At 28.4% G+C, this 13,767-nt stretch overlaps 1 protein-coding gene across 1 annotated transcript; it reads right to left on the minus strand.

Annotated features, from left to right (window-relative positions):
• Positions 1–762: 762 nt before the first annotated feature.
• On the minus strand, positions 763–11,647 carry LOC123305597. Its single transcript, XM_044887367.1, has 5 exons — positions 11,384–11,647; positions 7,693–8,111; positions 5,614–5,948; positions 4,217–4,403; positions 763–3,858 (listed from the first exon to the last, which is right to left on the minus strand). Exons 2-5 carry the CDS (start codon positions 8,069–8,071, stop codon positions 2,720–2,722), a joined length of 2,040 nt encoding a protein of 679 aa, XP_044743302.1. The 5' UTR covers positions 8,072–8,111; positions 11,384–11,647; the 3' UTR covers positions 763–2,719.
• Between the last annotated feature and the right edge of the window lie 2,120 nt (positions 11,648–13,767).

Below are 13,767 nucleotides of genomic sequence, written 5' to 3' on the forward strand. Positions count from 1 at the left end.
AAAATAACTAGATCGGGCCCTGATGCTTCGCGTTCTGACAGTTTTAGCTGTAACAACAGCGACGAATGAAAGCTCCTTTTCAACTTTGCGTCGTCCCAAATCAGACTTCTGATCGACAATATCTGATGATGGCCAAACGGTATAGCCTCATCGCGGTGTAGAGGTCGGTGCGCACAGAGTTTTGGAAAAGTTGTACCTCGCAGAATCAACTTATTGAAAAATAGTGACTGAATATCACATTTTGACATAGTATAATTTTCTCTTATTCGAAAAAATAGTTTTTCGTTTTTATTGACTTTATGGGGCCTGATGCAGGAGACTTTCAACTAACGAATTGTTTTTGTGTGATATAATGTTAATATCCATCCAAACTTAATTTGTATTGCCTTGATATTCTAAACTTCGATTGGAATGGATTTTAAAAATAATAAATAAATATAAGAGGGAAGAGGGGTAATTTCTAAATATTTTGTGCGATACTAAACTTGCGTACAACTGACTTTTGGGCAAGTGTTCAAATTAATTAAAAACAAAGTAAAATACTATTAATATATAAATTATTTTATTACAATTTATATAAAAGTATACAAAATATATTAAGCAACTTGTTTTTTTTTTTTCAAAAAAATTTTTTAATCACAATCCATTCAATTCATATCACAACCCATTAGAATAATTTCTTGGGCCACATTTTAATAAGCTATACATATGTATAATAATTATAAATAAATGTACAAATAATTACAAAACATACATGAGAGAAATAAAGTTTAGATAATGATTAGGTAACATGCGTAAGTATTTATTTAAAGAAAACAATTACACGGAATACAATGCTTAGGTATTATAAGAACAGAAAGTATCACCTATATACAGCTCATCTTATGATGTAGCACCAATTTACAAGCGTACTAAGAATATATTAACTATCGAATTTTATTGTTGATATTCAAACATAAAATTCAGGGACCTGCAGTAAATTAAAGTGTGATTTTTTTAAATTTAAAATTTTAAATTTTTGTAAGAATATACAGAGTGGAACAAAATGAGCGTTTGAAACAATACCCATTTGAAAACCGAAACAAGTCGTTTCAACTTTCATAATAAATATTTTATGATAAACAAAAACCGCACATTCTTAGAGTAAAAACATTGTATATATCACAGTCTAGTCTTTTTACTAAACATTTAATCAAACGACTTGGATGTATAACGGTTAAATACTTGCCTAGTCATTTAAATTTAGTTCCACATTCTGCCACCTAGCGCTGAAATCTTTACACTGTGAATATGGCGTCGGCAAGGAACAATATTGTTGAAATATTGATTGAGTTTGTATAACACAAATTGATTGAGTTTACGCAAAAATTTTTTATTCCAAACTGATTTTCACGGCATGAGTTGCAGTACTTAGTTAGATACAAGCAATGGCTACGAAATTTCAGAATTTCCAATTTCTTTGAGAGAGGCTTCAGCAAGTTAGTCCCCTTTTGGTGGTCAGAGATTCCAAAAATGTAGTTGTAAACATGCCGTGAATTAGTTGCAACAATAGATGTGCTTGTTTTAAAAACAAAATTCTTTGCGGATCCAAATGCTATGGAAGTTTTACTTGCGTTAACAAATAATATTTTGATTACTAACATGTGTATTTTGTTATTAAGTTACTCTATTTGATCTCATGATTACCAAATAATAATATGTGATATTTCCAATAACGTGCATAAACAATTTCTAATGAATATTTCATCTTTTTTTGTCAAATGGTTACTCTATTGTATGAAAGCATCAGTCAGCTGGTTCATTAATTGTTGTACTAGACGATACGCGTGAAAATAATTCAGGCCGCTAGTTGAACGGCATAGTTTAGCAAAAGGATAAGGTGTTAACTGAACGGCTAATTAAGCTAGTTGGCTGCAACATATACAACGAATTAGAAAGCCAATAATGTAATGAAACCAATAGCTATAACATTCATTTTGCGCCATTCTTTAAACGTAGTTTTTATCACAAAAATCTGAAAAATATAATAACTTTCGTCAAAGCTAGCAAAAAATCAATATCACGTAATTAGTCAGTTAACGATTTGCGCTTACTGTGTTTCGAAAAATAAATAGCTCATACTCAAAGTAGAGCTGCTCAGGCCTGGAATGTACAAAGTGAGAAATGAACCATCCGTACAATCCCTCCAAAATTAACAATATTTCATTGAATACTAATGTATATAAATGTCTTCAACTTCCTTTTCGCAGAGAAGCGGCTTATTCAACTTCATTTTGTTAACTAAGTTTTAGAAAGTTGTTCCTTATAAAATACATAATAAAAAATTTTTAATAACTACTTAAATTTTTTTTGTTATATTGTAATGAGCATGAGTCTCCTTTATTTCCAATAAAGGATTCCAAGTTATACATTCAATGAAATATTTTTTATTTTATATGTAGTGTAGGTGGTTTGAAATGCCTAGTACACACATATACTCAAGGCTTGGCTAATAAGGCAGGTTTCTAGTCCTAGTTCGAAACACAGCTTTCGCAATTATTTTACTGCAAGTTTAAGGCTCAATTTCTTATTATTTTAATATCATGCGTTTGCGACTGTTTTAAAGATATAAACGAGATCAATGTTCCAATGAGCTATTACACTCGTCGATTCTTCACACAATCAAAATACCTTTCACAATATTTAATCATTCAAAAAATTCTAAAGTTATGATTCAGAATTATTTTAACGTAGTATAAATTGGTTCATAATATGCTTCATTATTAATTAACTGTCTTCTTGAACTAGATGTACCCATATAGTTATTTTCACCAATTTCCACATAAATATTTTCACTCTCATCATTATCTAACGATTCATGACTACCATTCAAATTTGCGTCTTTATTAATCGCATCTACTGCACTCATATATTCAGATACATCACGTATCATACTACACTTGGGAACTGTTGGTTGATGAAGATGATCTGTTGTAATATCCGTTGATAATTCTTCATGAACTAATTGTTTTGACGTAGACGCTTCTTTCTTATTCGCTGTTAAAAGTTGTTCTTTACTCTTGTGCGATGGTACAACACGTTTAATATTTTTCGATTTCACATGAAATTTCGAACATAATCGATCCGTAATATATGAGTTATTATTGTTATTATTATTCATACTATAAATACTACTTAACGAATTTGATTTGTTTATCAAATCAGCATTAGAAGATGTTATAGTTGATGGAAGTATTGTATCGGCGATATTTGTGATTGGTTTTGTTGTAAACATAAACGATGCTGATTTTTTAATTGGATTCGATTGATTTTTATTGATGTTAAATGTGTCGTCGATTAATTTCGACATATCTTTGTATCGATCCATTGATTTTAATTTATTATTATTTGTTGGCTGTTGATGACTAGATGGATTTGTGATAGGTGTAGCAGATATTTGTGTATTATTTGTTGTTGTTGATTTTTTAAATATATTAAAGAACTGTTTTTTATTCATAACATTATTCTGTTCATTTGATAATTGACTATGTGTGGTATTATAATTATGATTATTAATTAGTGTATTTAATTGTGTTTGATAAGAATGCCATTCTGATTGTGTACGTGCTCGTGATATAAATATATTATATTGTTGTTTACAGTATACAAATGCTTGTTGTATACATGTGGATTGTAACATTTTATGTTCGGAATCAAAACCTAATAATGTTTTACACATTTTTAATTTTGATTGATAATTTAATAAACGAATTTGATAATTTTGTTTTGTATCTTTTTTTGTTAGATTTGATTGATTTGTTGGTAATAAACATGCAAACATTATGGATTCTTGAATTTTATTGTTTATTAGAAATGTATCTGAAACAAAAACAATTATTTTTATTATATACCTTATTAAAAGGATCTAATTATTGAGAGTAAAAGGATAGGAATTAACTCGATGCCACTTTTCCATTTCGAGTTTGAAAAACATATAAAATTACAGATACTTATGTATATAAACCACTTGTATCAAACATGGTGAAGTCGGGGACATAGACCGATCTAAAGGGTGGCAATCCGGGCAAAGGCTCAGAGTGGCAAAATTGAGGGCAAACGGTTGTACGGAGTCTTCAATTTTTAAGGTTTTTCTATATACTTTTGAGGTACCTTTACTATATATTATGTTCATTGTTCATCTATATTATAATTAATTATTACTAATAATGATAATTACCATAATTATATTTAATACCTAATGATTTAGGTAATTGACCCGCAATTAATTTAACCATAATTGGTAATTTACAATATTTAAATAATGTATTTAATTGATAAATACAATCTTTATCAATATTATTATTACTGCTTGTTGTAGATATTTCATAATAACAACCTTTTGTTACTAAAGGTACAAATAATTCCTGAAAAAGAAACATTTATATTTAAAAAAAAAAGATATTATTTAAATCGTAATATGAAGCTAGTCATCTACACTAGTTATATAAAGAGAAAAGATTTGATTTTTTGTGTGTATGTAATGGATTAACTCAAAAATGACTTAACCGATTTTAAAATTTATTTTACCCTTAGAAAACTACATCAGCAAGTAACATGAGGTGTATTTTATTTATTTTTTTTTAAATTAGGGTTCAGTAAAAAAATTCAAATTGTGAACAAAAGTGGGAATAAGTGCGAGGACGAGAAGTGAAGACTATAATGCGGTAGTCTGCTTTCAATCTAAAGTTTAAACCCAGCGAAGCGGGTGGCTAGCTACCAGTTATCCATAATATTATTTAGGAAGGTAAAACACCTTTGTATAATAAAATAGTTTAGCGTTCTTGTAGAAATTTTCATTATATAAAATAACATTTTTATCTGTCGAGACTTCCACCAGGAAGATGGCACACATGCAATAAATTCATGAAAATCGTTTAATAAATAAAAAATGAATTTTATAATAACTTTATTCATTTCCTTGGTTGTAACACGCAACCTAGCAAGATGCCTTGAAGTCGAGACCTTGAAACAATCCTACCTATAAAAGTTTTTGTATTTTATATGTATAATTAAGGATGTAAGAGCGCCAGAGTTATTTGGATAAAAGGCTTGATTTTTTTTGAGTGAAGTTGGACTAAGTCTAAATCAATTCTGAAAATTTTAGGGGGGTTGCCCTATCATTTAAATAAATAAATGACTTCAAAATAAAGCATATATTTAACATTGATCTTATGATAAAACGGTAGTTTTCATCATCAAAGTTGAAAATAAGGTACAAATAATTTCAACCCTAAGTCTAAAATTAATTCGTCTTTTTTACCCTAAGTACTATAACTATTAGAATTTAAAATTGAAAAAATTTTAATAAAAAAATATTAAACCATTCCAAAACACATGACTTTTTATATTGTATTCCTGTATATGTTATGTTATTTATAAAAATATTACAAGAATTCATCAAATATCATGCACACACTCTATTATAGTAGTTTAGTTAACGCCATCAAATTGGAGCAAATTATTTTAAAAACTATTCGATTTGAAACTATCCTGCTTATTAGATACTAATTCGCAGTTTTAGTATCGTAATCTGTGACTGTATAAATAAATCGAAACAAAAATTTGTTAACTTACTTGATTCGTATGAATATTTACTAATTGTGCATAACGATTAGATAAATCACGTCGACTTTTCCCACTAATATTTATACCCTTCGAATGACTGTTTGAATTACGTGGATTATCTTGAAAAACACCACGTAATTGATACACTTCGCCAGCTTCATATTTATGTTTGATATAGCCACCAGATTGTTTCGTTGTAATATTTGGACTTGTATTGAATATATATCCAATAATTGGTGTTGTACTTAAAAATGTATATACTTGTTCGGAAACAAGTTGCACCATTGAATTATATGCAATTGCACTTACTTTATTTGTTTCTTTGTTTATAACAGAAAACCAGCCTACAGGAAACAAAAACAATGTATTTTTATTTGTGAAGGGAATAAAAAAGAGAATAAAATATATCCTTAAAACATTTTTTTTTCTAATCGGCTGCCAACTTGTCACTTTTGCAAAGAGATTGTGGAGGTTGTGTTGGTCTTATAGTTGTCCCGTTTCTACCTATTATTACCAGAATTTGGAATTGTTCACGACCAGCAATAGGACTTTTCATTTTAAAATCACGATTCACATTTGTTTCGTACTAAATGATTTATAACCAATGTGATAAAATGAATAACAAATATCTTCTATCTTAGTCCTACTTATTGCTGTCAGTACGAAAAAATAAACTCTGCACTTGCGCTTATGACATGATGAAAAGGCCTATAAGTTTTGAATGTCAGTAGAGTTAAAATCTTTGGATGGCTCACGTGAGTGAGCTTTCTCATTGCAAAAGCTGAGGAGTGAGAGAGAATGAAAGTCGTCGTTTTCTCTCCATCTTAATTGTGAAGACTTAATTGTGCAGTATTCAAAGTGCATAAGTTAGACCATCCATATGTTCAGTAGTCTACTTTATTAGTCTTGCAGTACAAGTACGCTCTTCTTTTCATCATTTTGCATTAACTTTCCTTAAGATTTCTCAGCGAGAGTTAAAGCTTTGCTTTTATTCAGGAGAAACTTGCAATTCGCAAAGGGTATTAGATATACATCTAAAAATGCTTTTGTCCTATACCTATTTTGTCTAATTCCTACATTACCCGGCATTTATATCAAATTTGCATTGAAACTTAGCAACTGCTCATTTAGAGAAAATTTGATGTCATTTTACGGATGCTTAATTTTATCTATTCAACTATCTCGTTAGTAAACCTTAAACTTTTCCTTCCAGGCTAGATTATTCAGTATAAAATGCACACACTTCGGCTTAACAAATTTTTTCATTCCATTCTTGCCTGGAAGGTATTCTTACTGAGAACTTATTTCCACAATTAGATAAGGTAAATCGAAAGAAACACTGTTCAGCCTGTTTCCTCTCAAATCCTTTACCCCAAAAACAGTCTCAGTGGAGAAATTTAGTCCAAGATGAGACTAAATTTAGCCTGAGATCCTCGATAATCATCAGCCCCGGATCTAGGGGGCGGGTCAAATCGGGGTACTTGCTCCAGAAATCATAATATAATTTTCTTGAAAAGAAAGATAAAAGACTTGAATGCAGTTGACTTTTGTGACTTGAATTTGAGTTAACCGAAATTAATGATCGAATAATAAAATGCATTCGATCTGTTATAACAACTGTGCGATCATAACTTGCATGAAGCGTTTCCTTATGTTAGTATAACTTTAATAATGCGCTTTACAATACCAACGACATCTGCCAGCTGTGAGCAAAATTTCAGTAAACTGGAAATGATTAAAACGTGTCTGTGTTCAATAATTATAGTGTTCAATAAGATAATATGTGCAGAATCACTTCGAGCGATTTCGAGGATATTGTCTCCCAATGAGCCTTTTATAGGTTCTAAGCGCTAGAGTACAACAGTCTGACTTTTTTAAGAACATTATAGATCCTCAGACTAGCTTTCGAATTGCTTTGTCTCATTGATCTAATCTGACTTCCTCCATGATTAATTTGCTTAAAGTTTCTTTGAAAAACTTTGCTTAGATTACACAATTCCTCCGCAACGAAGAGTTAAAGTTTTTTAAGATTTTGGCTTTTATGCGGTCTTTTATTTTAAGTCTTCAATTAAATTTTTGTATACATACCTTCATAACCTTCCGGAAAATATATACTACTGTCAATAGCATTCTGTACACGTTGTTGCTTCTTTGATGAACTGAACGTGAATGGTACGCCAATGTAATTGATATATTGATCAATATATTTATAAAGTAATAAAATTTGTGTTTGATGGTGATGACTAGATGAAGAAGATGATGATGCAGGATACGATGACGATGCAGTTACTGATGGTGATTGTGATGTATGATGTTCAAACTCCTGTTTATCTTGTATTTGAACAACACGAGGTAATGAATAACGTTCCAAGAAATCTCTTAATTGATATTTAAATTTTGTATTTATTGATGAAGATTGTACTATTTCTTGTTGCGTTTGATTTAAAATAGCACCACCGTTATACATTATGATCAATTAAATATATTTTGTTTTGTTTATTTGACCCCTGAAAAGAAATTTTTTATTTATTAATTATGTATAATAATTTAAGCGATTTTTTGAATATTCTTGGAAAATACAATAAAATGGAAAGATAAATTTGGATTTATAGAAATTATATAAAAAATTAAAACTATGCAGGATATCCGGAAAGTATCAAAGTTGTATTTTTTAAATGGAACACCCTGTATATTGTTTTATTTTCAGGTTCTACGGTCAAAATAAAAGTGAATTTCATTAAAGTTACAGTTTTCGCTATCTTCTATCCGTTTTTCAAGCCAAATTCAACTTGGAGTCTACTAATCGATTTAGTTTTTTGTCGCAATTGTGAATAATTGAATTACGTATACACAGGTTGTCCCATAATTATGACTGAAGAATTACAAGTTTTAAAGGGTAATAACTTATGAAACTTAAATAAACACCCAGTATTTTATGTCAACAGCAGATTTAAATATAATTCTTTATCAAACACCATCAAATTTAAGTTTAAGTTTTTGTGTTAATGTCACCTATGGATGATTCAATCGGTTAGTAGTTTTTGAAATATTCTGTATTTCCTGAAAATGTAGTAGCAATTTTAATGCATAAGTTCTCAAAGCTTATATCTATTTTAAAAGCTTTTATTTAACTTGCAATGTATGTATGTATGTTACGGTGGATTCTTTGAACTCAATTTTATGTAAATACACATCACCATGTTTTATGTAAATACATTTTTTTAGTCTTAAATTAAAAATTTTAATAAAAAATACTTTTTAAGGGACAAGCTTTTATTGTACTAAAAAGTAGAAAATAATTTTATCTATAAGTCACTCATACCCGACTATTTGTAAAAGCTTGAGGCGGTTAATTTAAAATATCAAAAATGAATCGCAACGCCTCATCTACTCCACATGCCTTTTTACTTTTCGATTCATCCTTGATATTAAGCGCCTCAAGCTTTTACAAATAGTCGGATATGAGTGACTAATAGATAAAATTATATTCTACTTTTTAGTACAATAAAAGCTTGTCCCTTGAAAAGTATTTTTTATTAAAATTTTTTTTCAAACCAAATTAAATTTATTAAAATCAGTTTGCATTCTGAAAATGTGCGTTTTTCATGAAAACTTAAACAGTTAGTTGATGGTATTTTATAAGGAATTACATCTGCTGTTGTCATAAAATACAGGGTCTTCTATTTAGGTTAATAAGCCTCTATTCCAGAAACAAAATTTTCTTAAAATCAAGCTGTTTAGCTTCAATCTTTCGGGTCAAATAACGTGAATAACCCTGTATAATATCAAGATGTGGAAGAGTAAACTCAGCTATCATATTACATCCGATTCGCTAAAATTTTATGCTTAATATTTATATTAAACTATATAATATGGACTGGTCTTCATATTATTTTTAATAATTAACTGATAATCTCCATTATCAGTTTCTATATTTGTTTCATATCCACATAATTATAAAATTTTTACGAATTGCTATTAAGTGGAGATTGCCTATACTATGAAAAATAGTCTCCCGGATACACACCTAATTAATTACCTATATTCCAAATTTGTTACAAAGGTTGTACTTTTGATAATTAACACGCATTGTATGAGTTTTCAATAATAATAATCAATTTTAGGAAGTTATTTTCTATTCAATTTTTTTTTTTCATTATTATTATTTTTTTTTAATTCTGGAAACGCTTTACGGCTTAAGGTTTTTGTTCATTATATAATGTTTTTTAAACCGACTTCTAAAAAAACGGAAAGCCTTTCAATTCGCTTGTACGTATCCTTTAAGGATGGGAAGTTTTTAATTAAAAATTTATAGAAGCAATATTGAAATAAGAAATTTTTTAAAAAAATTATAACTGATTAGAAATGCATAAAAAATTAAAAATCATTTTTTTTAAATATATTATTTCTTTGTAGGCAATTTTCTTTAGATTTGTTAACGTCGACATCAAGCAGCTTAAAAGAAAATTTAGACGTAAATTGATAAAAGTATTTCTTAATTTTTAGTGCATTTTTTTGAACTCGGTTCTATTTTTTTAAATTATTCTTGATATTGAACTGGAACTAGAAAAAAACACGAAAGTCTTGGTTCATTTTGCGTACCATTTTGGGCACCATCTTAAATCCTATTCGTCTAGTCGTCAAATAGATTTTTTTATTTATTGATTCAGAATTACTCTAGAAAATGATTTTTATCAAAATCGGAGAATAGCTTTCCTGAAATCGAAAAAATTTCAAAATTTTTGTGGATATTCCATTTAAGTTGTATTGTGTAATTTGAGTATACAGACTGCAAGTTCTTTCCTTACTACTGAAAATAGTTGACTCTTGACTACTTTATTTTTTGGAGAGGACAATTGCCTTAATTTTTCCTTTATGGATTGTTTAGTTTAAACCAAAAAATTAATTAATTAATCTCAAAATTTATTTTCAAAGTTTAAACTGAGGTTTTATAAGAAGTATAAATAGTAAATGTATGTTGCACTTTATTTTGATTTCCCGTCGCTTCCACTTTTTTAACATCAACCGTTTTTAATTACAATCTCTATTCGATCGTTAACACATTTTTTTATAATTTTTATATAATAAATTTTATGTCCAATATCCGTAAAATTTTTGTATTACCTCACAATTCCATGAAACAAAATGACTCACAAAAATTTAAATGCACATATTTTAATCAAATTTTTTTCAAATTATTAAATTACATTTTTCATTGCTTGTAAAACTATTTGAAATGTTTGAATAGCGAATCGGAATTAACTGCTAATAATATAATTAAAACCGTTGTGCGTATTTATTAAAACAATACATAACAATTATTACACCAAATATAGGTAAATTTTGTTTATATAATTTCATGTACATGAATTAATAATTAAATAATATAACTATTAGTGCATACCAAATCGTATTACCTTCAATTCTATAATAATAATCACTCAATATAAGTATTAATGGTACTTATTATTAATAAAATATTACCTTCAATTAACTATTATTTGATCACTCACCACATACACAAAAATACTACACACTAAAATCACATTATTTTATTTAAAAAAAAATTAAGAAAGACTCATGTACTTATTATATTATGAAATATTTATGTAAATAAATAACTTAATTAACAAATAAAATAATTACCATTACATGGGTGGTACTTATTTAAATAAAGACAATGATAAAATAAAAACGAATCTTATTAAAAACAGATTTGAAAAACAGTGTATATTATTGAAGATGAAAGTTTTATGGAAAATACAAAAGAAAATAATACCTCGTGTAAACGCACACAATACTCTTGATGTACATTCCATTAAAACACAAATATCCGCACAATTTGAATTATAATTGTAACAACAGGATAACGATCTTGATTTGATGACATGATTATTATAGGTAAATGGTGTATGAACTGCTGGTATCTGGATGATATTTGGTTAGAGTTGTTCACCAGGTAGATGAATAGATACCATACCTATATGGTTGGCTATGTGTAATTATTATTTAACTATTGAATTATTTATTATAATCAAAATAAAAAAATAAAATTCACATATGTAATAATTACTATTGTATTTACATACAATAGTTATGTATGTACAAATATTACATACTTGTATATTATTATTAAAAAACACAAAAAAAAAGTTATCAATCTATCTTTGTTTGTTTCGTTAAGCTGTCTTATTCTATTCACTAGTGACGTAGTTACTTTATAAGTGCATTAACACTTTCAATGTTATTTTACCTGTATGTGTGGGGGTGAATTATTATACAAAAAATCTGAATAGAACGCCAAATACCCTCTATATACAAATCACTTATACGCTCCCACTTACCACCAAATATATTTGAATGATTGTAGAACATTACACTACTAAATAAAGCTTATCAAGACTAATGAAAAAGCTTTTTTACCAAATTTCGATCTGTTGTGTACTTTTCGAGATAATTAAACAAATCAATGAATAAAAAATCAATAAATTTATCCAATTACAAGAGCACTTAGATGCAAGAAGTACATCGTATATTACATACATAGTAGGAGAGGAGTGACTTAAACACAAATTTACATGAAACAAGTGAAAACAAACAATTAACTGAGTTAATTGTTGAAATACCATGCATAGACAGTATTGATTACTCTATCACATTACACATAGATACATGTAACACATACGCAACTGATATTCCCATATAGTACATACTATAAAATTTACACCTAATTTGCGCTCTCGCGGGTAAACAGTGATGTTTACAAATAATGTTTCAAACAAAAGTTGTTTATTTTTTGATAAGGAAGATTTTTTACATTTAAAATGTTGTTCTATCTCTAACGGTTTACAAGATGGGTTTTACGGACGCATAGGTCAAGATCCAGTTGACCTATGTTGCTCATTTACGAACTTGACCTCACTTTTTACGTCCTGAGTCCTATCGTGTTGGCAGACAGACGGACAGACAACCGAAAATGGACTAATTAGGTGATTTTATAAACACCTATACCAACATTTTCTTCATAGCATTAATATTTTTAAGCGTTACAATCTTTGGACTTAACTTAGTATACCTTGCATATTACATTATGCATGGTATAAAAATTATAAAATAATTTAATTGGCCAGTTTATACGAGATCCAATCTCAGTTTGTTTGATAATTAATGAAAAATGTTATAATTCTGTTACTACAAATAATTCACATCATTTAATAGAGCAGGAGTTGCAGGTATTTTTGTTCAAAAATATGAGGACTGCATTTTATCAATTGATTCTTGTTCAGAAAAGCTTGTCGAGTAATATTCCGGATGTTACCAGAAATGGTATCTAGCCGCAATTTAAAACCGTAGACACTCTGGCATAAATGTCACTACATGGGGGCACGGAGATTTTCAAATAAGTTTAGTGTTTTCGAGGAGAATTTATTACCGCGGTCAACTATTACACGTTAAACACACGCCCATAAAAACCAATGGTTAAAAATTGTTTTTTGAGATTCATGTTACTATATAGAGGTAGATAGTGTATACCGTGTGTTCATGGACGTATTTTGTACAGCTAAGTGTGGCCTCTATAAACTAACTAAAAACAGTTGTCTTATTAAAACTCTATTAAAATTTATAGGAAAATTCGCAACTCTATTGAAATATGTAAAAGAGACGTTTAGTAACATATTTATTTTGTTTCCGTAACAAAGCTTTTGATAAGTATTCCTAAAACAGAACTCAACTGTCTTTCAATCTTCTTTAAAAAAAAATTATAAAATTTTCTATTCATTGTTGATAACATTGATTATTATAGGAGGTAGACTATAAAGATTAGGATACTATAATATTAGACTATATTATATTATTATCATACTATTCAAGAAAGTTTCAAGTCAAATTAGTTCGCACATAGATATAGGGTGGTACAAAATGACATTATGATTTAAATGAGATTTCCCATAAATTTTTGAAATATTTTTAAACTGAATTCAAAAAGATTTTTACACATCATATTTATTTACTGAAAATATTTCAGAAAGAGTTTACACAGTTTATCTCACAAAAAAGTTATTTAAATTTTAGTAAGCTATTTAACTTTTTTCTTTATTTGAAAAAAAAAAAAAAAAATTATACCCTGGAACGAAAATAGAGATGAAAAGGTTTCGGGACAAA

This window comes from Chrysoperla carnea, chromosome 1 (genome assembly GCF_905475395.1).
Source record: "Chrysoperla carnea chromosome 1, inChrCarn1.1, whole genome shotgun sequence".
NCBI classification, from domain to species: domain Eukaryota; kingdom Metazoa; phylum Arthropoda; class Insecta; order Neuroptera; family Chrysopidae; genus Chrysoperla; species Chrysoperla carnea.

Coding starts and splice junctions, on each gene's coding strand:
- LOC123305597 (XM_044887367.1), bottom strand. CDS start 8,071: ATGTATAACGGTGGTGCTATTTTAAATCAAACGCAACAAGAAATAGTA. Junction 5,949..7,692: donor TTTTCCGGAAGGTTATGAAG/GTATGTATACAA, acceptor TGTTTCCTGTAG/GCTGGTTTTCTGTTATAAAC. Junction 4,404..5,613: donor TAAATATTCATACGAATCAA/GTAAGTTAACAA, acceptor TTTCTTTTTCAG/GAATTATTTGTACCTTTAGT.